The 24,209-nt window shown below is 33.4% G+C and overlaps 1 protein-coding gene across 2 annotated transcripts in view; it reads left to right on the top strand.

Moving 5' to 3' along the window:
* The window catches only part of AIMP1 (aminoacyl tRNA synthetase complex interacting multifunctional protein 1), a 32,676-nt gene that overhangs the window by 1,960 nt on the left and 6,507 nt on the right, over nt 1-24,209 (top strand). For both annotated transcript variants that reach the window (XM_059171507.1, XM_059171517.1), the window contains exons 2-6: nt 7,713-7,846; nt 10,349-10,462; nt 12,904-13,068; nt 15,556-15,767; nt 22,065-22,233. In XM_059171507.1, the coding sequence (XP_059027490.1) occupies nt 7,713-7,846; nt 10,349-10,462; nt 12,904-13,068; nt 15,556-15,767; nt 22,065-22,233 (794 nt within the window). The remainder of the gene's footprint in view (nt 1-7,712; nt 7,847-10,348; nt 10,463-12,903; nt 13,069-15,555; nt 15,768-22,064; nt 22,234-24,209) is intronic.

Here is a 24,209-nt window from a genome sequence, read left to right as displayed (position 1 = left end):
AATCTGATAATCTGTCAACTATACATCAAGGATTTTTAAAGAGAAAAAGTGACACAAGTAATAATTGGCAGAGGTAGAATTTGAATTAATTCCCTGAATACATGCCAAGTAAATAAATAAACAAAAAAGAAGTATTTACAAAAAGAATATTTTAGGTCTGTCTTCTATATTTTGGGCAAAGGTTGCAAAAACACCCCTGGAGGTATTGACAGTTACCACTGCTATAGAATTTGAGTATCTCTGGGATGCATTATTCTCAGAATATTTGATCTTATTATTTACCTTTTTAAAAATTCTGTCAGATGTTTTAAATCCTATTAGGAGTTTTAAGCTAGTTTTAAAAAGTATCACATTATGCAGCATGGTAATGAAGATGTTCCTCATATGGGTGATTTGGCAGTTAGATTATGAAGCAAATGGAGGAACGAAGATTGGAAGGTTAAATTAGGAATTGGTGGTGGGGAGAGAAGAAAATGATTAATTACTATAGTTTATTAATCTGGATATACATGCTTTCCTAATATTTACATTTCTAAAATAGTCATGCATTTTGTAATTGTTATCTTAAAATCACTATGAACTAAGTGGCACTTGTGAGATTGTTGTCAGTGCCCCTGCGTATGCATACTTGGTCATAACTGTCAATATTGTCATCAGTTCAGTTATGTGTAGTGTTAGTATAGTAGTTGACTTTAAGCTCTATTTTAAGTATCCTTTATATGATTTACCATTAAAATGAAAAAATGTGTATGCAGAAATACAGGAAAACAAAAGAGTTGTATAAGATAAAAAAAATAGGGTTAAATTTAAAAGAGAATTTTCAAACAATACAGGATGTGTACTTTTTTTCTTAATGGCACATAAAATGACAGCATTTTATGATTGGAGCCATTTTACAATTGGTGGCATCTTAGGTTTGATGAAATACAATACTTAAAGCATCTAAGAAGAATATAAACTTTTACCTAATTGAAGTTCTGAGACAGTGAAATCAGGTGTTTTGGAAAGTGGAAAGACACTTCCCGATTTTTATAGAATTCCTATATTATAAAGGAAGATTGAAAACCTGCACTTAAAACTTCCATTTCAAAGTAATAGCTTATTTGTTTATATTTGGTTCCTAACATTGAAAGCCTGGGGCAGGGAATTTGTTATTTAAAAGGAATTACTGGATATAGGACTAATGAATTACTGAACTAGATCTACCTCTGAAACTGATAATACACTCTGTTAATTAATTGAATTAAAATTTAAAAACAGAAGGAATTATTGGCAATTTGGAATCAGAGTGGGGAAAGACTACTGGGGAAATTGCTGAGGTAAAGGGAAGCCATTTGGAAATGACAGAAATCTCAGGAATAGCCTTTTGTATATTTTAATGATTAAGATTTCCAAATTCATTTTTAATAAATTTAATAAAATCAGCCTCAGTTTTTATTAGTGGCATCTTACGATGACTTTTTAAGTCTAATGAAATATAATGAATATTGTGAACAAAATTAATGTTAAGAGGCAGAATAGTTCAGATAACACTTTTCAGATGCTTTTTGTTTTAAAAATAAGTTCATTATTTTTCAATTTAGTAAAGGAAAAAGAAGAATAAACTATCCAGCAATTCCTACTATCCAAACACAATTAACATACTTGTGTACTTTTTTCCTTTTTCTCTATGTGTTTTATATTTGTAATTACTGTGCATGCAGTTAAGTATATTTTGCTGTGTAATTTTTTCCCTCAGTGTGTTTTACATTTATGATTACTGTGCATGCAATTAAATTTTATGACTATTTTATCTCCTAATCATTAAATAGGATTTAGTACAGATTAAGCCAGTATTCCCAAACTGTTTTAGAGGATATTTGTTCTAGTAAATATTAATAGGTGTTCCTGGTTAGAATTCTGTGGTTAAATACATTTTGAAATCCTACATGATTATGTCTTCTACAGAAATTATAGCTTTGACATTGAAAGAGCTAACTCCAGAGTAAGACAGACAGAAAGTTTTAATCCTATTATTTACTAGTCACATGACCTAAGGTAAATTAATTCAAGCTTTTTTCTCTGTATAATGGAAGTAATTATAGTATCCATAGGTAATCTGTGTAATGCATTTAGCCAGCCCATAATAAATACTCTGCAAATTTTATTTGTTACTGTTGTTATTAACATTGTCATCTCTGAGAAACCCCAAGTCTGTTAACACATTGAAAGCTCTGAGGAGACTAGGGGAACTTAAAAGTTATGAAATTCAATAGATACTCAATATAAAATAGAAAATCACTATGGAGCAGTTGGCACAGAGTCATGAAATGAGCACTAGGTTGAATGGTTTAAGATTTGTCTGAACTTTAAGCTTTAAATTGTTACTACACTAGCACTGTTGCCCTAAACATAACCTCATTTAAATTTTTTTTCCCAATTTACTGTGTTTCCCTCATTTATCTGAAAGCTTAGTGAGTACAAAGAACATGTTAAATTTTGCTTTTTACTATAACCCCAGCACATGGCTCAGAATCAGGAAATATAAGTAAAATTGGGGTCATGAACTTAAGTTTTTTTATAGGGGCCTGGCAGGTAGCATAAATGGCAGACAACAGGGAGTTGTGCAGTCTTGCTTAAAGCATTCACCTTCAGCTGTTTCAAATATTGGTAAACCTGGAACACAAAGGCAACCCTCATCTTTGTGGTGATAGTTTGTAATCCCTAGAAGAGACTAGAGATCTGGACCAAACCCTGAAAAATATAACCATTAAAGGGACAAGTAAGAAAAAAGCCTTAAAAGGAAGTGCTGAAAAAAAAAAAAAAAAAAAAAAAAAAAAGGAAGTGCTGAAAAAGTAGGAAGTGAAACTATCCTCATTTTATAATTAAGAAAAGAAAGCACAGAGAAATAACTTTACCAAAGTCACACAGCCTGTTAAGTATGTGATTCAAGCAAGATGATACGTTGGCTGTAAATACTTTAAGAAAGAAAAAAAAATGCTCTTCTGCTGGGGCTAGTGATCAATATCTGCATGTTGCTAGAAAATATGCACATAAACTTATGCATACTACTTATATTTTTGAAAGTTTAAAGACAGTTAACAAGTACTAGAAAACCTATTTCCAGAGCTTCTAATTCCAAAAACAATAAATAGCTCTTGACATTTGAGAAAAGTTGTGTCAACATAAACACCTCACTAGGAGCCAATCCTGAATATCCCAAAAGGCATGTTAATTTTGACATCATGAATAATATTGCCAAGATAACCAGTTATCTAGGAGTAGGGAAAATGTAGACGTTGGTTAACAGCTAGAATGTTTTATAATCATCATAAGTTTTATTTTGTCAAGAAAACTTGATTGTTATCACAAAAATGACTCTGCTATCAAAAGATATTTCCTCTCTTCTTTTATTGAGGCTTCCTGGTATTATTGATACTGTGGCAGGTAAGGTAGTTACAAGTAGCCTATCACTACATTACATATGCTATAAATGTTGGAAAATTGTTATTTATTGCTTAACCAAGTAAGGACTTTGTTATAAGTGATTCGGATGTAGAGTATTTTCAGGTTTTTAAATTCATATACTCTTTAGTTTTTGGTTGACTGATTTCTTTTTATTGAGACTTTATTTTTTAGAGCAGGTTTAGATTTGCAGCAAAATTGAATAAAGAGTATTAAGTGAATTTTTATTCTTTTTTTCCTTTCCTTAAACCAGAATAATTTACATCATTTTCATAAAACGGTTTTTCTCTTGGTATTCTTGTTTGCCTTTGGCGAAATGGTATGTATGGCTCATGCTGGATTGCTTTGCCTTCTGAGCTAGAGCTGGGAAATGTTAATATTGGTCCTTGGAAAACTTTCACAAGGCGTTGAGAGGGAAATCTGCTGTATGCCATGGAATGTTCCTTCTTTGTATGCCAGTTTTTTAAATAATCTTAAGTGTGTTACCTTTAGAGTTTCTGTAATTGTGATGACAATATCTATTCATAGGGAAAAGTGCAGAGTTTCAGTTAGTTGGCTGTTGTCTTATTGTATTCCCTTGGACAGGAGTCCTTCGATATATTTTATACGATATATTTTATACACTATTATAAGCAAAATTTAGAATTAATATAAATATATTAATATTTATCACCCCTATAGACTGTATACCATTCACAAAGAAATTAAGGTGTGGCTTAGCCAAGTTATCTAAATATATTTTAATATCAGTCTCTATAATTTGTATTTTTATTATTTGTTATGTTCTTAACCTTTAAGAAAATATAAAAGTCATACCTAAGGATCTACAAAATATCGTGCCCATAGATAACCTACACTACTGTGAGCTTTTTGAAGGTGGGGATTGTACATATATCCTTTGTTGTGTTCCCAAATTGTGCTCAGTGCCTGACATTTTTTAGCTATGTGCCAGATATTTTGAGTATTATTTATGGTGTCTCATTTTGCAATATATCAATGCTATGAAATACATAAAATTATCTCCGTTTCACAGATGAGGAAACTGAGGCTCAGAGAGGTTAGGTAAGTTGTTAAGGGGCAAAAGTAGGATTTGATTCAAGGTATTGTGATTTCCAAGTCCACGTTCTTTTTATTAAATTACTTTTATCTCATTACTCTTGTAATACGTTCTTAATGTTCTAAATAAGGAGGAGTAATAATAATATGTACCTCATGGTGTTATGATAATTAAGTAAGTGAATATTGTGAAGTGCTTAGAAAAGGACCTGGGAGATACTAAAGACAAAGTAAACACTAGATATTACTATTAACCCAGTAATACGTATCAGAAAATTTGAGATGACTTCTGTCATCCATAATTACTTTGTGTATCAGTGGTTTGTTAGGATCACTGTCCTCTCTCCCTGTTCTCAACAACTTAAGACTTCATGGCCTACGGGGTGCCTGGATGTTTCTGTCAGTTACACACTGGACTCTTTATTTAGTTTCTGGTTATGATCTAAGGGTTGTGACATTAAGCCACATGTCCAGCTTGCACTTAGCACAGAGTCTGTCTTTCTCCCTCTGCTCCTCTGCCCCAGCTTGGGTACTTTCTTTCTATCTCTAAAATAAGTAAATAACATCTTAAAAAAAAAAAAAAAAAAAGACTTCATGGCCTAAATTTGTTTTTCAGTAACATTTCCCTTTGTTACAGACATGTTTCCACTTTATTTTTCATGTTTATTTTATATAGTTATTTGGTTAAAAATGAATTCATTTTTACTGAACATTTCAAGTGATATGTAATTCTCAGTCCTAGTTTTATTTTACATTTTAAAACTAGACCTTAATCTAGGCAAGTATTTATAGAGTTATAAGCAAGTATATAAAATATCATTTCCTTTTATTCTGTTGTTTCCTCTTAGTGGCTCTATGTACATGTTTGATGTATTCAACTCATTTGTGTTTATGTTTTGAAACACTCTTATTAAACTTATGCCTGTGCTTCAGTATGTATTACAAACGTTTTATTTTATTTAACTCACTTTTGTATCTGCATTTTGCAAACAGTTAATAGATTTATCAGCTCAGTAAAAGTACATCTTTTTTCTCTAAAAGATTTTATTTATTTGACAGAGAGAGAAAGAGAGTGAGCAAGAGAGGGAACACAAGCAGGGGGAATGGGAGAGAGAGAAGCAGGCTTCCCACTGAGCAAGGAGTTGGATGCCTGGTTTGATCCCAGAATCCTGGGATCAAGACTGAGCCACCCAGGTGCCCCTCTTTTTTTTCTCTTTGCCCAGGAATTATGATCTCTGTTTTGCAGATTGTTGTTAGACTTTGTTTTGAAACTATTTTTGTGTGAGTCAGCACACAAATCCCATGTTTTACTTATATTTGTGAGATAATTTTTGTACCTGTTGGCAAATTCATGACAGCTATTTTACACTTAAATCTACTTGTTTCTTATCAGTTATTAGTTGAATAAGGATTTTTCTAAAGTGTATTACTAAGGTCACATTTATTTTAGTATTAGCTCCTCAAATATTTCTTTGCTACAAAAGTAAAAGCTAACAAATTATGCTAAATCAAGTACTCCTTACTTTTCTTGGGATAGCTATTTTTATCTACTGAATATATTTGATTATGTTAGACTAAAATAGAAAGACATTAAACTGAAATAATGCTGTAAGAAGGAGGTTAAGAGTCCAGGAGAACATAGCTCTTTTTTTTTTAATCTTTAACTTTTTCATCTGTTCATATTGTATTTTTCTCTAAAATTCTAAAACATTTGAGCAACAGCAACGGACTATTTTGTGTTCGTGTTGGCAAAAATTGGCTGAATTTGAAGTTAATATCTTTATTTTCAATTTTTGTATCTCTTTATTTTTTGCTCTTTATTTTTTTAACTGTTAAATAATAGTCTGTATAGAAAACGAACAATTCTGTTACGTTTTCAGATTAACCTTATTTACATTTTCTTCACTTACTAGCAACTTTATTTTTATCAGGTTTTTATTTTTTTGGTTGTTCTATATTATAAATTGTCAACTTTAGGATAAAGTTTTTTGAAAATCGGTTCTCTTTTTATAAAAAAGTAAACATTTCAGAATGTCCTTTTTTTTTTTTTTAAGATTTTATTTATTTGTCAGAGAGAGAGAGAGAGAAAGAGCATGAGCAGGAGGGGAAGAGAGACAACCAGACTCCCTGCTGAGAAGCAAGCCAGATGTAGGACTCTATCCCAGGATTCTGGGATCATGACCTGAGCTGAAGGCAAATGCTTAACCCACTGAGCCACCCAGGCGTCCCCAGAATGTTCTTTATATAGGATGGATATTGTATAATATGAAATTTTCAAACAATCTTGTATTATTTGTTCATTTAGTTTTTTCCTTTATCAAAAAATTTCACCATTTTAATGTGTATCACTTGTTTAAAATCAGAATTGCTTCAGCAATGCTTATGTCATTGTTATTCTTTATATTATAAATTGAAATTAGTCAGGTTAAAAAAAAGTTTGTCATAGTATTAATAATTAATCTTGTCTTTTGTCAGTTTTGACTATTTGTCTTAATATTCAGCAGTTTAAACTTCAACATTATGAGTTAATCTCAGAATGTTGCTTATATGCATTTTTCTGCATACTGACAGGATGTTTTCTAATTTCTATGAATTATTATAAAATTAAAATTATAATAATTTTCTTTTTCAAGAATGACAGTATATATGCTGATGTTATTTTTAAGTAGGCATGTCATTAATATTTATATATTTCTAATTGTTAATCTTTTAATTTTGTCTTTCTTAATTCACGTGCTTCTTCTTAAAATTGTACATAATTAAATAAACAGTAGAAATACCCAGTGTACAAAAAAATAGCACTAAAAGAGGGAATTCAGCTATTCTTAACTTTGGAACACAGGGGTGGCACTCAGTTATAGCTTACTTAAGGTTATTGTTACTCTTTTCTCTTAGTATTCCTGCTTTGCGTCAAAATACTCTGCCATGTTTTAAAGCTTCTTTAAAACTTTCCAACCTAAAATGTGGTTAAATCGCATCTTTTTCGCATGTAGGAGAAAGAATTGATTGCCTCATTCAAACATATTGAGGAATTAGTTGTTTAACATTTCTGCCATTTGGTTTGTTGCTATATATCGGGAAAACTGTTTTCTTGGTATAGTGATCTCTTAGAGTAGAAGATGTTTTCTCTTTAAACTCCTTGCTCATAGTGTTGTGTACAATAAATTTATTCCTTCTGTGGTATAATTTACCATTTTTATTTTTTCACTTAGGATTTTCTGCTGTTTCTTGGCAAAAATGGCAACTAATAGTGCTGTTCTGAAGAGACTGGAACAGAAGGGTGCAGAAGCAGATCAAATTATTGAATACTTAAAGCAGCAAGTTGCTCTTCTTAAGGAGAAAGCAAGTAAGAGATTTTGCATTTTTGGAGGAGATACCTAAAGTGAATTCCAATTTGGACAAGAGCACAAAAACTGTGTTTACCCCAGATATATACTTCATCATCACGGTGATAACTTTTAAATTCCTTTAATATTTTAATTTTGAGTGAAATAATATTCTAGAATTGAGATAAATTAGAATTGGTATCTTATGATTGTAATATAGAGAAAATAATATTATTTTAAGAGGGTTAAAGGAAAATTAATGTTTAAAATAAGTTCCTATAGAATTAAAGATTAAAATGAAGAAAATTGAGTAAAATCAAATATGAACTCAAATTTATGTCCTCTCTAAGAATATATACTTAGATTACTCTCTACTAAAGCATTTTATGATGTAATTTTTACATTATTCCCAATATGTCTTTAAGTTTTACCTAGAAATTGCTATGATATATACAAAAATATCAAATCTGAATTTCTGCATTTAGGATTTAGATTAATTTTTTTTGTTGTTTCAATATATTTTTTATTTCTCAATAACCAGTATTAATGGCATAATGAAAATTCCCAAGTCTTTTAGAATAACTAAGAGAAATAAATGCTTTTCTTTGCTGCATAAGATTGAATGGTTATAGAATCATAGGTACTCTTCACAATATTTTTTCTTCATTAATTCTTTTTTCTTAATTTTAAAATATTTTAATTATTTCTTTTTTATAATGTTTTATAAATATTTTTCTTAAAATTCTTAAAGGATTTCTTATTATTTTTCTTAAAATTTTTAATAGTTTTTTCCATTAATAACTTAAAGAAAGATTAGAGATGATCAGTGTTTCTGTGTGAATTTTTTCTCCTACGGGTGACTACTAGCTTGACTAACATTTCAATTTTGCTAATCAAAAAAAAAAAGGAACCCTTCTACACTTATTGCATATTTACTTTTCACCTTTATCATTATTTTTTGGTATACTGTCATGGGTGGTTCTCAGTCCCATTGTTCCTACGTTACAATAAATATTTTGTAAAGATCTCTTAATATTCTATAAAGAAAATATTTCTTAGGTACAATAACCTTCTATACACATAATATCAGAGCATATAATAACCTTGTATGGAAGAGAGGAAAATTAAAAAGAATGTAATATAAATTGTAGTAATAATAAAAATTGTTTTTTAGTGAATAAATACTTAGGACTGTCCTACCAGACATATGAGAGAGTCCTATGCTGTATGGTTCCCATTCATGGAATTGCCAAGAATGCAATAGATACAATACTAATTGGTATGTTTGTGTGTTTAGTCTGCCTTTATGTAGGCAACTCTGATACCAGAAATAGCTTTCAGTTGTGCAGTTGTGTTTTTTATTTAGTCAGAATGATGAATAATTCTTTAGGGAAAGCTGTGAACAAAACAAAGTGCAATCTCCTCTTGATTTATAAGATACTTGATTTATAGAAAATTCAGGTTGTAATGAAAATGTTTAAGAATATTTTATGTTTATATATAAAAATAGGGTTAAGGCTCAAATAATGAACGGGTTTTTCACTTAAACGAATATGCAGTGGGTTACAGGAAAATTCTGCAGAATGTGAGACAGCTCTTCATTTTATAGGTATATCTAACATGTTTTAGGACATCTGTCATTCCTGAGTCCTGCCCAGTAAATGCCCAGAATGACTCCTATTATTTTTGACAACCAAAAATACTCCCACAGATTTTAAAAATCCTACCTAGAGAGCAGTAGCAACCCCACGGAGAGTCATTACTTTTCTTTTGTTCTTTTGTATACCTTATTTCTCACCTTTAACACATATACTATATCTTGAGGGGAATCTTTGAAGCTATTTCACTCATTGAATGTTTAGCTAGCTTAATGTTAGAGACATTAAGAGTAAAAGATTATTCAGGTACTTTTACAAGGTAATGATTTGGCTCAGTGGGTTAAGCCTCTGCCTTCGGCTCGGGTCATGATCTCGGGGTCCTGGGATCGAGTCCCGCATCAGGCTCTCTGCTCAGCAGGGAGCCTGCTTCCTTCTCTCTCTCTCTGCCTGCCTCTCAGTGTACTTTTAATTTCTCTCTGTCAAATAAATAAATAAAATCTTTAAAAAAAAAAAAAGATGAAAGAAATGAGAATAGTTTTTTTTATGGTTGGCTATCATTAGATCTCCGGCTTTAAAAAACTAGTAATGTGTCTAATACTTGCCTCATTTTGATAGTTTATCTATTGTTGATACTTTGAGTCCAGTTCTTAAGTTGTGATTAGCATCTTTATGGAAGCTAGGAAATGAATCAAAAACAAAACTTTTCTGTTCCATTATTATTTCACAAATTTCCTTGCTTTTCCTCTATTTTAATTATCGTGTTATTATAATAAATATTAAACTAATAATAAAGAAGTTGGCAAACATTTGTTATTGGTATTATCCTAGTTACGTTTATACTGTTGTGCTCTTAAATCAGGTAGTATTCATAAGAAGCCTTTTAGAAAACATGTCTATATCTTACCTGGATTTTCCTAATCCCAGTTTTGCAGGCGACTTTGAGAGAAGAGAAGAAACTTCGAGTTGAAAATGCTAAATTAAAGAAAGAAATTGAAGAATTGAAACAAGAGCTAATTCAGGCAGAAATTCAAAATGGAGGTAATTAAATGTAGAAATGATAAGTTGTTTTGATTTATAATAATTATTATATCATTAATTGTTAAATTAGGTATTATGCTTGATTTCTCATTTTATCCTCACAGTAGCCCTTCTCATGCAATCGTTTTCCTTTACAGAAGAGAAGATGGATACTTAGAAAAGGCAAATGATCTTTCTTGAGCTCATGCAAAATGTGTAGATCTGGGGTGCAAACACCTGTGCTTTTATTGATGTTGAGCTTGTTTCCCTGTGTTTGTTGGCTCTCTCTATGTCTTTGAAAAAATGTTCAAGTCCTGTGCCCAATTTCATAGGATGATGACGATGATGATGATGATGATGATGATTTTTCGTGTTGATTGTAAAAGTTCTGTATATATTTTGGATATTAAGCACTTAACAGATATATCATTTGGAAATACCTTCTCTCATTCAGTTGGTTGCCTTTTTATTTTGTCTATGGTTTCCTTTGCTGTGCAAAAGCTTTTTATTCTGGTGTAGTCCTAGTAGTTTAGTTTTGTTTTTGTTTTCCTTGCCTCATGAGATATACTTAGAAAAATGTTGCTGCAGCTGATGTCAAATTACTGCCTGTATTTTCTTCTAGGAATTTTATGATTTCTGGTCTCACATTTAGGCCTTTAATCCATTTTAAGTTTACTTTTATGTATTGTGTAAGGAAATGGTCCAGTTTCATTCTTTTGCAAGTAACTGTCTACTTTTCCCAACACTGTTTGTTGAAGACTGTCTTTTTTCTATTGTATATTCTTACCTTATCAGGGAAATCCTATTGTATGCCTGAAACTGATACAGCTTTATGTTCACTATACTTGAATTAAAAAAAAAAAACTATTCCTTTTAATCTCTGTGCTACATACTTCAACTTGATCATCATTGTTCCCTATTAAATATCTACTGAAAATAAACTGTAATAATATATACCTGACATTTATTACATTTTAGTATATGCCAGGCACTGTGTGCCAAGTGCTTCACGTACATTATGTATTATATCCTTTAAATTTTATGTGTACAAATGTCCTTGTTTTATACATGAGGAAATTGAAGCTTACAGATAAAAAGTAATTTGCCTGAAATAATATTTAAGTTAATCAACTCAGCAGGTAATTATCATTTCAATTATTAATGTTGCAAACAAAATTTAAAATTTTATTGAATTATTTAAAGGTGGATAAATTTACATCATTTTAAAACAGTGGTAATAATAGCTCTATTACAATTTCAAAGTATCATACAGAAAGGCATTTGGTTGTATAATACAAAATCCTTCCTAGGTGAGTTAAGGAAGCCCAAGTATAGGGAAACTCTCTCTTACTACTTTCTTTCAAATTATCCTGTCAGTGAGTAAATTATTTCGAATGCTATAGTAGGAGCTCTACCCTTAGTGAGCTAAACAAAAATAAGGAAAAATCAATATAATGTGTGCTTACAGCCATCAACTGAAGAGAACTTTGCTTGTCAATGGAAAATCTGATCTTTTCCAAGGCAAGGAGATTTAGAATACAGGTATAGAATTAAATGAGCAATTAAAATATTAACAATGTAAAACTGCTTTCCATTTTACCAGTTCTAAAAGATTGCCTTGGAACATTTTAAATTCTGACCTTATTAATGAAACGCTAAAGCAGTTCAATAATTTGAATTAATGTGTTGCATTCTGTCAAATGGTGAAACATTAAATAAAGATAGATAGAGTGTCTTATTACTGAAAGAAGCAAGAGCCCCCAGAGAACTTAAAAATACCTCAGAAAAGTGGTCTGAATATTGGCCAGAATTTAAGCCACATCAGAATCCCTCATGAGATTTTACTTTTCCTTATTCACTAGGCCATGAGAGTTTTTAACATTGCTGAAGGAATTTTCTCCCTTAAAAAGTTGTTTTTTGAAATGAAATTATGGACACGTCTCTCCATTAATTCTGATATTAAAATGACTATTATTAAAACACTTTCCAGTTGATTGTTCAATATAAAAAAAATAAAAAACTGAGTAAAAACATGCCATCTTGCCAAACCGTGAGAGGATATTCTCTGGAGACAGACTGCCTGAGTAAAAATTCTTATTTTCCTACTCACTGTGTATGTGTTGGGCCAGTTTTTTAAGTTCTGTGTGGTTCATGTTGATCACCTGTAAATGGAGATGTGAATAAAACTTACTGCTTTAAAGGTATTTATGAGAATTATAAGAGTTAATTCATGTAAAGCATTTTGAAAAGTGGGATATAGTCTGTAACAAATATTAGTTATTGATGTTACCCATAATTTTCTCAGTTATTATTAAATGAGATATATTAACTTTTATCGTGGTTAAATGTACTTAATTTCTTGGCAGCCTTTTTATAATCTCAGAGAGTAAAGACTTGATCATTATATACAGTGAATTTTTCTTTTAAAAAGAACTCATAGTGACTTTTATTTTTTGTATCAGTGAAACAAGTACCATTTCCATCTGGTACTCTGCTGCAAGCTAATTCCACTGTTTCTGAAAATGTGATACAGTCTAGACCAATAGCAACTATGACTTCTGCTACCAAAGAACAGATAGGAAGAGGAGCAGAAGAAAAGAAGATGAAAGAGAAAATTGAAGTGAAAGGTATTTTTTTTTTTAAGGTATTTTTAACCTTTAAGGTTATTTGGTTTTACACACACCTCTCATAACACTTATACTCGCTTAAGAGTTTTTGGAAAATATAAAATGGCTGAGGAGTTTGTGAGTTAACCTAAGCCAATTAATTAAGCACCTAATGCTTGTCAGTTCCTTTTAGTAAATATCAGTAAATTTTCTTAGTTAGAAGTAGATGGGGGTTGTACATCTTCTATATAACTACATCACTAGTTGGTATGGTTAGAATGAAAGCAAGTCAAACTAATTCTTTCACTTTATAAATTATAAATTTATTAAGAAGTAGGCACAAAACAATCAGACAGCCTTTTTTAAGTATGATAAAGTTCATACCCAAAGGAAGATCTACTGCATTTGTGACTAGAGGATTAGTCAATCTTTTAGTCAAGTGAGACAATGGCGTCTTCCTTTGTGGGAGGAGGAAGCACACAAGATCAAATGGAGCTCTATGTTTAGAATGTCTCTCTTCAGTGGTACTTTTCTGTGATAATGGAAATGCTGTGTATTGCCAGATTCCAAAATTCTGTTCATGCTCAGGCTGTGGTTACCATACAAACTTTCGAGACTGTCACATGTGAGCATCACTAATATTTTAATGAAACGTTCTTAAAGTCTTTTATGATAACTAAGTTCTTGGTACAGATTTGGATATTTGCAGTCACGTCTGGAATGTAGATTCCAATGAAAGTATTTCAGATGCCTGGGAAGTAGATTAAAATGAAAAATACAAGTTGATATATAGATGTTCTGTTATACTGCATTATATCAAATACATAGATTATCACTCAAAGGTAACTGTTATTTAAGATTTTTAGTGTATTCTAGTAATTTATATATTCTATATCATTTGGGTTTTTACCTTTAAAAAAAGTCTTTGCTATTATTTTACATAGAAAATGGAATTTTTAAAAATTTGTTAATTAGATTAAAAATTGCCCGTTATTTTTGAACTAGCTTTACCTATTTTTTTATAAAATGTCTTCGTATAAATCGTGAATGTCCTTACACAAACTCATTCTTCCCTACTCCAGGCAGAATTATTCATCTCTGTGTTTCTACATTTTTTTGTCTATGTAATGTTTGTCACATATTCATTATGTGTATCTTCTTTAAGAGATATTTTTAGTGCCTTAGATTTCAGTAAATATTTGTTCAAAGATTAAATAAATAAGGATTTAGTTGAAAAGGAGTGCTTCTAAGCCATAACTGCCTGCTTATCTCTATCCTGTAGATTTCAGGTAAATAATTTATTTTGACTTAACTTTTTTCTCCTATAGAAGCTAAATGTAAACTATAGAAGCTAAATGTAAACTGAAGGAATATGAACTCTTTTTTTTTTTTTAAGATTTTGTTTATTTACTTTGAGAGTGAGAGAGAGAGGATCAGAGGGAGAAGCAGATGCCCTGCTGAGCAGGGAGCCCAATGCAGGACCCGATCCTGGGACTCCAGGATCATGACCTGAGCTAAAGGCAGTCGCTTAACCAACTGAGCCACCTCGGTGTCCTGGAATGTGAACTCTTCACAGGTTGCATTTCGATTCAGTGGCCAAAGTAATAAAATGCTAATAAGAGTTAGATTATTGACATATAAATAAGAGGAGGATTTTTAAAACATAATTAGAATAGGGGTGCCTGGGCAGCTCATTTGGTTAAGCATCAACCTTTGGCTCAGGTTGCAACTTTGCAGTCCTGGAATCAAACTCCATATCACCCCACATTGGGCTCAGCAGGGCTTCTGTTTCTTCCGCTGCTCCTCCCCACTGCTTTGTATGCGTGCTCGCTCGCTCTCAAATAAAATCTTAAAAAAAAAAATCAGAATAATATGTTCTCTTCTGCTCAAGTAATTACTGTGGATAAACGTAAAGCCTAGTAAGCCTTCTGAGAAATACAGGAAGTGGAGAAATTCATTGTTTACTTATTGGTGTGTTTAACTGAAGAGAAACATTTTATCAGTGAAGTTATATTTGATTGTAGTTCATTCTGTTAGCTAGTACTGATTGTGGTGTTCTTCCTAAATAAAGGATTTTTCCCTTTCTAAAGAGTCACAGTAAAGATTTTAAAGGATATTCTCCAGCTCCGTTTCAGGGAAAGGTAGATTTTCTCAAAAAAGGTCCATTTAGTAAACATCTTAAGCTTTGCAGACCAAAAAGTCATTTTTACAACTACTCTGCCATAGTGTAAAAGCATCCATAGACAATAATGTAAATGAATGAACATAGTTTACCAACTTCTACTCTGTTTTAAACTAGAGATTTAGACAGTTATTCAACACAGAAACAGCCAAAATAAGGTTCAAGATGTTATGACTTGAATAATTCTTTCCTTTGTTGTTATTTAAGTGAAGGTAGAAGATAAACATTCTTTTAAAGCTCATCAGTATTGATATTAGGGAGTTTTCCATACTTTATTTTATTTTTATTCTACTTCTGATGTTCAACCATTTATAAATATTTTTTAGGAGAGAAAAAGGAGAAAAAACAGCAGTCAGTAGCTGGAAGCATTGACTCTAAGCCAGTAGATGTTTCTCGTCTGGATCTTCGAGTTGGTTGTATCATCACTGCCAGAAAACATCCTGATGCAGATTCTTTATATGTGGAAGAAGTAGATGTTGGAGAAACAGCCCCAAGAACAGTTGTCAGTGGCCTGGTGAATCATGTTCCTCTTGAACAGGTAATCTGTACAGTTAAAATTACCTTTCCATACACGTCACTTTTTCTTAATGTTTTTCCATATAATTTTGTATTATGTGACCATACAACATAAGCCAGTATTCATTAGTTCACTGATTAATTTTAGTAAAATAAATTCCACTTAAAAAGTACATGAAACTACCCAAAACTTGGAATAGCATTGTAAGTGAGGATCAAATTCATGAAGATAGAAAGAAGAAAGATGCATTATTTTTTCTGTTTTTAAAATATTTTTAGTTTGCTATTTTAAGTGTAATACAGTATAAATATTTTTTTTTTTTTTTTAAGATTTTATCTATTTATTTGACAGACAGAGATCACAAGTAGGCAGAGAGGCAGGCAGAGAGAGAGGAGGAAGCAGGCTCCCTGCCGAGCAGAGAGCCCGATGTGGGACTCGATCCCAGGACCTGAGATCATGACCTGAGCCGAAGGCAGTGGCTTAACCCACTGAGCCACCCAGGCGCCCAGTATAAATATTTTTATCATCATCATTCTTTCATGGAATTTTATTACTCCTTGATTTTTTAAATTACTGTTAATGTAAACCCAGAAAGCATCAATCTAAAATGTAAAAGTAAGAACAAGTCTTTTTTTTTTTTTTTTTTTAATAATTCAAATATTTTCATACTTGAAGCAAAAAGAGGAGAGGGGCTCATGGAGCTTAACCTTATAATTTTTAATGGTATTTCTTTATTTTTAAAAAGTGGATGTTTTGTATTTTGTTGTTACATAGGTATTTAAAATATGTGTGCGTGTGTGTGTGTGTGTGTGTGTGTGTGTAGATACACACGTGTGTATTTCCAGTGACAGTGGAAAAAATTAGGCAGTAATGATTTTAATTTGGTTTTTCAGAACATCTACAGTAATTTGAGTTATCTGTCTCTTTCTTCCGCCCCATGGTGCTTTGGAGATACTGCAAAGGCTGTAGACTTCAACAGTAAAATAGTTGTGCTTCTCTGTTCATTGCCAGCTCTGTTGCTTATTGGCTTTGTGAGTGTGGCTAAATCCCTACATACATTCATTCATTCATTCATACTTTCAGATGCAGGTATTTCTTGGACACTACAGGCACTGTTCTAGACAAGGGATAGAACAGTGAATTAAGGGGCGCCTGGGTGGCTCAGTGGGCTAAGCCACTGCCTTCAGCTCAGTTCATGATCTCAGGGTCCTGGGATCAAGTCCCGCATCGGGCTCTCTGCTCAGCAGGGAGCCTGCTTCCCTCTCTCTCTCTCTGCCTGCCTCTGCCTACTTGTGATCTCTCTTTGTCAAAAAATTAAATTAAATCTTTAAAAAAAAAAAAAAAGAAAAAAGAACAGTGAATGAAAATGATTGATAGATAGATTTGTTTAAAAAAAAAAAAAAAAAAAAAAGCCTGCCTTTGTGAAGCTCAACAACCCTATGTGGGAGTCAGAAAATCACAATATATAGTATATTAAATAGTGATAATTATTAAAAAGAAAAGTAGAGAAAGAATCTAGGAGTTTTTGGAGTTACAGTGATGTTGTTTTATATAAAGTGGTAGGGAAGGCATCATAAAGAAAGTGATATTTAAGTGAAGGTCTAAGAAAATGAAGAAAAGTCCTATGTCTCCCTGGTAGAAGAGTATTACAGGCAGTTCTAAGTCAGATGCTTGCCTGGCATGTTCAAAGAACAGCAGGAAGCAGTGTCATTATAGCAGAGTCTATAGGGGGGAATGTCATGCAATATGAAATCAGAAATAAGGATAGGATGCCAAATAACGTAGAATCTTATAGATCATTATAAAAACTGGCTTTTATTCTGAGTGTGTTGAAAGCCATTGGAAAACTGGTAAGCTAAGGAGAAATGTGGTCTGCCTCATATATTAGTAGGATCATCTGGCTGTTCTGTTGAGGGGAGAAAAATGGAAATAAGATTAGTGAAGAAGTTTCTATCTATATAAAAAGAGAGACTTGGTTCATTTGTGTGTGCTCCACCCGCCCCACATTAATCTTGTGTAGGCCCAGGACTTCTTCATAACTGCTTATGAAGTTAGGCTCATAAGAAGCCCTGGAGAAAAGAACCAGTTGATCTTGAGCCAGCTCATTGGAAAAACTTCTCTTTTGGGCTTCATCTTTTTTTGCAGACAATTTCTTCTCTTCCAAAAGCTGTCATTCATAGCCTTAAGCAAAGCTTTTTATATACACATCTGTATCTAACCTATCAAGGCAGTAGTATTAAACATTCTATAAAGCAGGAGCATTTCCCACCCCTCTCAAATTGCATACTACACTGTAGATTTGTGTATTTTTCTAAGGTAAGGGCCATGGGTATCATCTGATGCCCTAACAATTGCATATAGCTAACCCTTTTATTTTTTCTTATATATATTTGCTGTAACTGTTTTTTCCCAAAGAGACATTTTTAAATTATTTGTATGAAAAAGATCTTATTCATGAAGACATCCTAAAAGGGGATAGCTATATGCTAATCAGATTACAGTCAGAGTTCTTAAAGGCAGAGTAGGGGTGGACTTGGCGGTGGGTGAGGACAAAGGGGATTATGGATGATATAAGTCTCTAAGGAATTTTGGAAGTAAGGTCTCCAGGACCTTGAGGGGCTAGCTATTGGGAGAAAGGTTATTTATTACCAGTAATAAAAATCTTCTCGTGAGACCCTTTAGTTGTATATCAGTGGGTCATATGCTTGGGAATGATTGTTGACACTATCTTGGAGGTTTAGAGATAACGTTTCCTAAAGGAATTACTAAAGCAAACTTACAGGATCCTTGTTGGATCTGTTGGACCTGTTGGAGTGGGAGGTCAGTCAGGCTAGGATTGTCCTTTGCCCTTAGCAAAGCCTTAAGGTGGAAGTCACTCTGCCTGTTTCAAGGACTTGTCAGCAGGTAATTATTCTTCTGACTCTGTGTCCCACATCTTCCTCCCTGAACAGTCTTGACCCTTAAATCTTTAAAGTTTTTGAGGGTAGAAGGTCTCATCTTCGGTAACTTCTTCCTGCTGAACAGGGGCATAGAGTTGTCCCTACCTACTCGGGCAACACTGGTCAGTTGGGGAATGCGTAGGGGAGTTATGAAAGACAGAGGCAGCCGAGTCCAGTGGAGACTACTCAGGTGATCTTCCCAAGTGGAAAGGATCATCTGTGGAAGTTATGACAGTGAAGGAGTTGAAGTCAGGTAAGGAGACATGGGAGAATATAGCAAAACATGATTAGTGTTTTTGCTATTTGACAAAAAAAACCCTTTTCCAGTACAGGAGTTTAAATCAATCATTAAGGGAGAGAGGGACTGTTTAAAGTGCTAACTTGAGTAGGTCAGAACCCAAGAAATATTTTGTGATAATCTGGAACATCAAGATGGCTGCACTTATGTCAGGGCTAGACTTGAGGTGGGTACAACCTTGTTTTTCTTGGCTTCCACAATATGTTTCTGATTAGGGTTTTTATTTTCCTTGGGTAAATGCCCAATTCACCCAGTGGAAGAATTACTATATTGTATGATAGTTCTATTTTCAGTTTTTTGAGGAACCTCTATACTGGTTCTCACAGTGGATGCACTGGTTTATATTTCCACCAACACTGCATGAGAGTTCTTTTTTTCTCCACATGCTTGCCAACACTATTTCTTGGCTTTTTGATAGTAGCAGTTTTGCTTGGTGTGAGGTAATATCTCATTGTGGTTTTTTTTTTTTTTTTTAAAGATTTTATTTATTTGACAGACAGTAGGCAGAGAGGCAGGCAGATAGAGAGTGAGAGAAGGAAGCAGGCTCCCTGCTGAGCAGAGAGCCCGAGTTGGGACTCGATCCCAGGACCCTGAGATCATGACCTGAGCCGAAGGCAGTGGCTCAACCCACTGAGCCACCCAGGCGCCCCTCATTGTGGTTTTGATTTGCATTTCCCTGATGAATAGTGATGTGAGCAGTTTTTCCTGTATCTCTTGGCCATCTGTATCTCTTCTTTGGTATCTACTCAGACCCTCTGCCCATTTTTAATTGGATTGTTTGTGGGGTTTTTTGGGTGTCAAATTGTATAAGTTCTTCATATATTTTGGATATTAACCCCTTTATGGGAAATATCATTTGCAAATGTCTTCTCCCATTCAGTAGATTGCTTTTTTGTTTTGATGATGGTTTCCTTTGTTGTTCAAAAGCTTTTTATTTGGTGCAGTCCCTGTAGTTTAATTTTGCTTTTGTTTCCCTTGCCTGAGGAGACTTACCTAGAAAAATGTTTCTGTGGCCTGTGTCAAAGAAGTTACTGCCTATGTTTTCTCCAATTTTATGGTTTCAGGTCTTAGAGTTAGGTCTTTAATCCATTTGAGTTTATTTTTGGGTATGGTTTAAGAAGGTGGCCTAGGGGCCCCTGGGTGGCTCAGTGGGTTAAGCCGCTGCCTTCAGCTCAGGTCATGATCTCAGGGTCCTGGGATCAAGTCCCGTATCGGGCTCTCTGCTCAGCAGGGAGCCTACTTCCTCCTCTCTCTCTCTGCTTGCCTCTGCCTACTTGTGTCAAATAAATAAATAAAATCTTAAAAAAAAAAAAAAAGAAGGTGGCCTAGTTTTCTTTTTTTTTTAATTTTCCCAGCACCAAATGTTGAAAAAACTCTTTTCCCCATTATATATTCTTGCCTCCTTTGTCGTAGATTTTCTGGACTCTCTATTTTATTCCATTGATTTATGTGTCTGTTTTTGTGCCAGTACCACACTGTTTTGATTACTACAGCTTTGTAATATATCTGAAATCTGGGATTATGCCTCCAGTTTTATTCTTTTCAAGATTGCTCTGGCTGAGAATATGCTTATGGCTAGAATAACTTTCTTTCATGCCTGTTCTTGCCCTGGGCAGGGTTTACTTTTAGTGCTGTTGAGGGGCTTCTGAGCTCACTGGTGGGCCAGCACTCATCTTAACTGTCCGCAGTTAGCCTCTGCAACAGCTACAGGAATATGAAGGGTAAAGCTTGCACCCTGAGCAGGCTACAAAGAGGCCTTCTTGCAGGAATTGTGGTTATGCTGGTGTATAGGGTTATTGCCCCTTCTTTCCAGGGCAGAATTCACTTTGGAATGACATGACTTGCCTGCCTTCGGTGTTTGAGTAGTAGAATCTGCTTTGGAAGGGCACTTCCTGATGCAGGTAAACTGGGGGTATTTGGCTACCGGGAATGCTGGGATGGGGGCATGGGCTGTCGGTAAGTTAGATGGAGAGAGATAGCATCAGCTCCTGCAAGCCTCAGGCTATCAAGGAGGTGGAGGGCAAGAAAAATGACGCCCTCTAGCCCTTCTTTCTTTCCCAGAGATATTTCCTGTAGCTCTCTGTCTCTCTAGCTCATCCCAAGATTAGTCCGTAAATCTCCTTCACATATACCTCAAGCACTTTCAAACTGCTGCTTTTGCACTGTATTTAGTGATGGCTCTTTTAGTGTGGAGACTCGATTTACCAACACGCCCTGGTTTTCCCAGTTAAGCCCTGTTTATTTTCAAAGCTTCTAGAGTTAAGTCCTGCTGATATTCAAAGCAAGTGGTTATGAAGACTCATTTTCCCAGTTTGGGTCCATCTGACCCTCCTCACTCACCTCTGTTTGTGATATTCATCCTGTTTGTAGTTATTTGCCAGCATTCCTGACTGTGTCTCCACTCCTATCCTTTTCGATGTTGTCTTCTCTCTAGCTGTGGATGATCTTACTCTGTTAGTCTGGAGGTCGATTTCAGAGTTAATTGTAATAGATGTAGTTATTTCATTGGTGTGTCCATGGGACTATGTAAGGTTGGGATCCTCCTACTCTGTACCTGTCTATCTGATAGAGTCCCAAGAGTAATTTTTAAAGTAAGAAATGGATCTTGCAGAGTATTGGAAATGACGAAATAGGTAAGGATTTTTCATTATTTTAATGCTAACACTAAGCTAAATGCTTTACATACATATTATAATATAATCCTAGACTTGGCTTTTTAAATTTGCTATCATTTTCCTCATTTTGTGAGGAAAAGCAATTCAACTTTATATAATCTCATTGCTGGTACATGGCAGCTAAATTCAAAACCAAATCTGTTTCATCTAAAACTTATTTAACTGAAAAGTTTTGCCTCTTTTCCTTCAACTGTAATGTACTGTCAGTTTGTGGAATTTTTTTTTTTTCAGGGTTTATGTACAACTTCTTAATAAGAATAAAAGATTTTGGACAGGACAGAGAGATAAATAAACATTGACAAAAGTATACATTTTACATTTAGCTATTAGATGTACCTTAATGTATTCTAGGTATGATAATCTAAATCCCTGTACATCATTAATCACCAGTTTATGTTTCACACAGATGCAAAATCGGATGGTGATTTTACTTTGTAACCTGAAACCTGCAAAGATGAGGGGGGTAATATCTCAAGCAATGGTGATGTGTGCTAGTTCACCTGAGAAGGTTGAAATCTTGGCACCTCCTAATGGGTCTGTTCCTGGAGACAGAATTGTTTTTGATGCTTTTCCTGGTAAGTATTTATTAGTCATTATTTAAAACAGTTTGGGAACCATCGTTTTCTTCTAATGTTTAGTTTAAAATTAATCTTGTGTATGACTCCAAGGCTTTACTTTAAGTGACCGTTATTACTGAGATTTTATTACTGAATTTCTTGAGATTGGTTCGAGATTGCTCATTAAGCACAGCCATCTATCTAACCATCACCCTCCCCATGAATGCACACATTGCATAAAATACTAGAGAGAGTTTGCTTAGGAAAATGCTAATAATACTTACATAGTAGAAGAGTGTGATACGGATAGTAGAGTGTGATATGGATAGAGAACTGATTGATGTGCTGCAGAATCTTTGAAACTATAGATTATCTCAGGATACAGCACAGGGAAACAGAAGAAAAGTTCATGTGTAATTCTCGAAGAAATGTGTAATTCTCAAAGTCCATCTAATAATGTATTTGCATATGCTATTACTTTAGGATATAGAGGAAAATCTCTGAATTAAAACTTGTATTTATTGCAATCATCTCAAAGGAGGTTACTTTTCATTTTGCTTGTTTTCTCCAGTAAAATGCTTCTGAGACAGATAAAGCTTCATAATGTGTGAAAAAGTTTCTTCAAGTAGATCTTTGAGGCAAAAGAACTTATCAGATACAGAATAACTATTTCCTTCATAAAAGGAGGTGGAAATAGTTAGAAATCAAAAGATTGCATTTACTTAAAGGATGTTCATTTGATTAGAGTAATAGGGAAAGTAGAAACAAAATCAGATCTAAAAGTCAGAATTGATTTGGAGATAGATTTACAGAAACAGCTGATATGATTAGATGGACCTGCTTTTTTAATCCTATGTTAACTGTATTGTGTTTGATAAAATATTAGGATTTGAAGAATTTTAACATTGGACTAAGAAAATGTGGATGAAAGCATGGGATTAATTTTTTCGAAATTTGCTCACCCCTCCTATTCAAAAGTAGACTAATCTAAAAAATAAAGGCATTGCTTAGCAAGTATCTGTGGCTTTGAATGGATGTAAATGTCTTGATTGTCTAGATTGGAAACCATAATGGTCTGTGCTCTAAGACTCTTTCTTGTTAAACTAGATTTTGGGAAAATCCCATTTAGAATCATTTCTTAAAGCAGCACAATGGCCTTTGATTCTAGGAGCATATAATTATCACTCTGCTACCACAATATCAGAACACCTCTCCAAACCTCACACTTGGGGGTAAATCATCATTTGTATACCTGACAAACCTGAAATTCTATTGAGAAATCTTACTCACTAAACTGGGATAGAATGACAGTAAAAGTAAACGTTTTCTTTTAAAATTCAGCATGCATTTTTTAAAAAGGAAATTCTTGTTACCTTTCCAACTTAAGATTTGCCTTTCTTTCTATTTAAACACTTAAGATTTAGTACGTTTTCTTTAGGTTTTATTTTCTGATGTAAATTGTAAGAGTTACATGCTTAGAACTGGAAGAAATAATCTACTTTAACCCACTATTTTACTGATTTAATTTGGGGTGTAACAAAACTTAGCTACTTTCTTAACATCATATAGAGTTTAGTGAAGAGATCAAACAATAAATGTGCCAGAATTTCTAATACTGTAGCATTTTTGTTTGTTGATTGTTGCTTGCTGGGAATTAATACAGACTATTTCATTAATGAATGCTTATATTCTTTTATTTCTGTGACTGTTTTCATTCCCTTATCCGAAAGAATTAACAGGTGATATTTCAGCCATTAAATCAGCTTTATCTGAATGCTGTTGATGAATAAATTGAAAGATTTTCTTTAGTCAGTGACTTAGCATTAGAGATGCTAATAGCCCCATATGGATTTCTTCTCCTCACTATATTCTTTAATCTATCTGTTTGGCTCGTTGTGTGTTTATATTTACATTGTTCCAAAGTCAGATATTTCGTGCAAATTCATAGTTTCTCCTTGAGCTTCAGCACATGAATTTGTGGAGAAGGTATGAAA

This window comes from Mustela lutreola, chromosome 1 (genome assembly GCF_030435805.1).
Source record: "Mustela lutreola isolate mMusLut2 chromosome 1, mMusLut2.pri, whole genome shotgun sequence".
In the NCBI taxonomy this organism is placed as follows: domain Eukaryota; kingdom Metazoa; phylum Chordata; class Mammalia; order Carnivora; family Mustelidae; genus Mustela; species Mustela lutreola.
The sequence above is the reverse complement of the archived record's forward strand: the minus strand, read 5'-3'. Positions and strand labels throughout refer to the sequence as shown.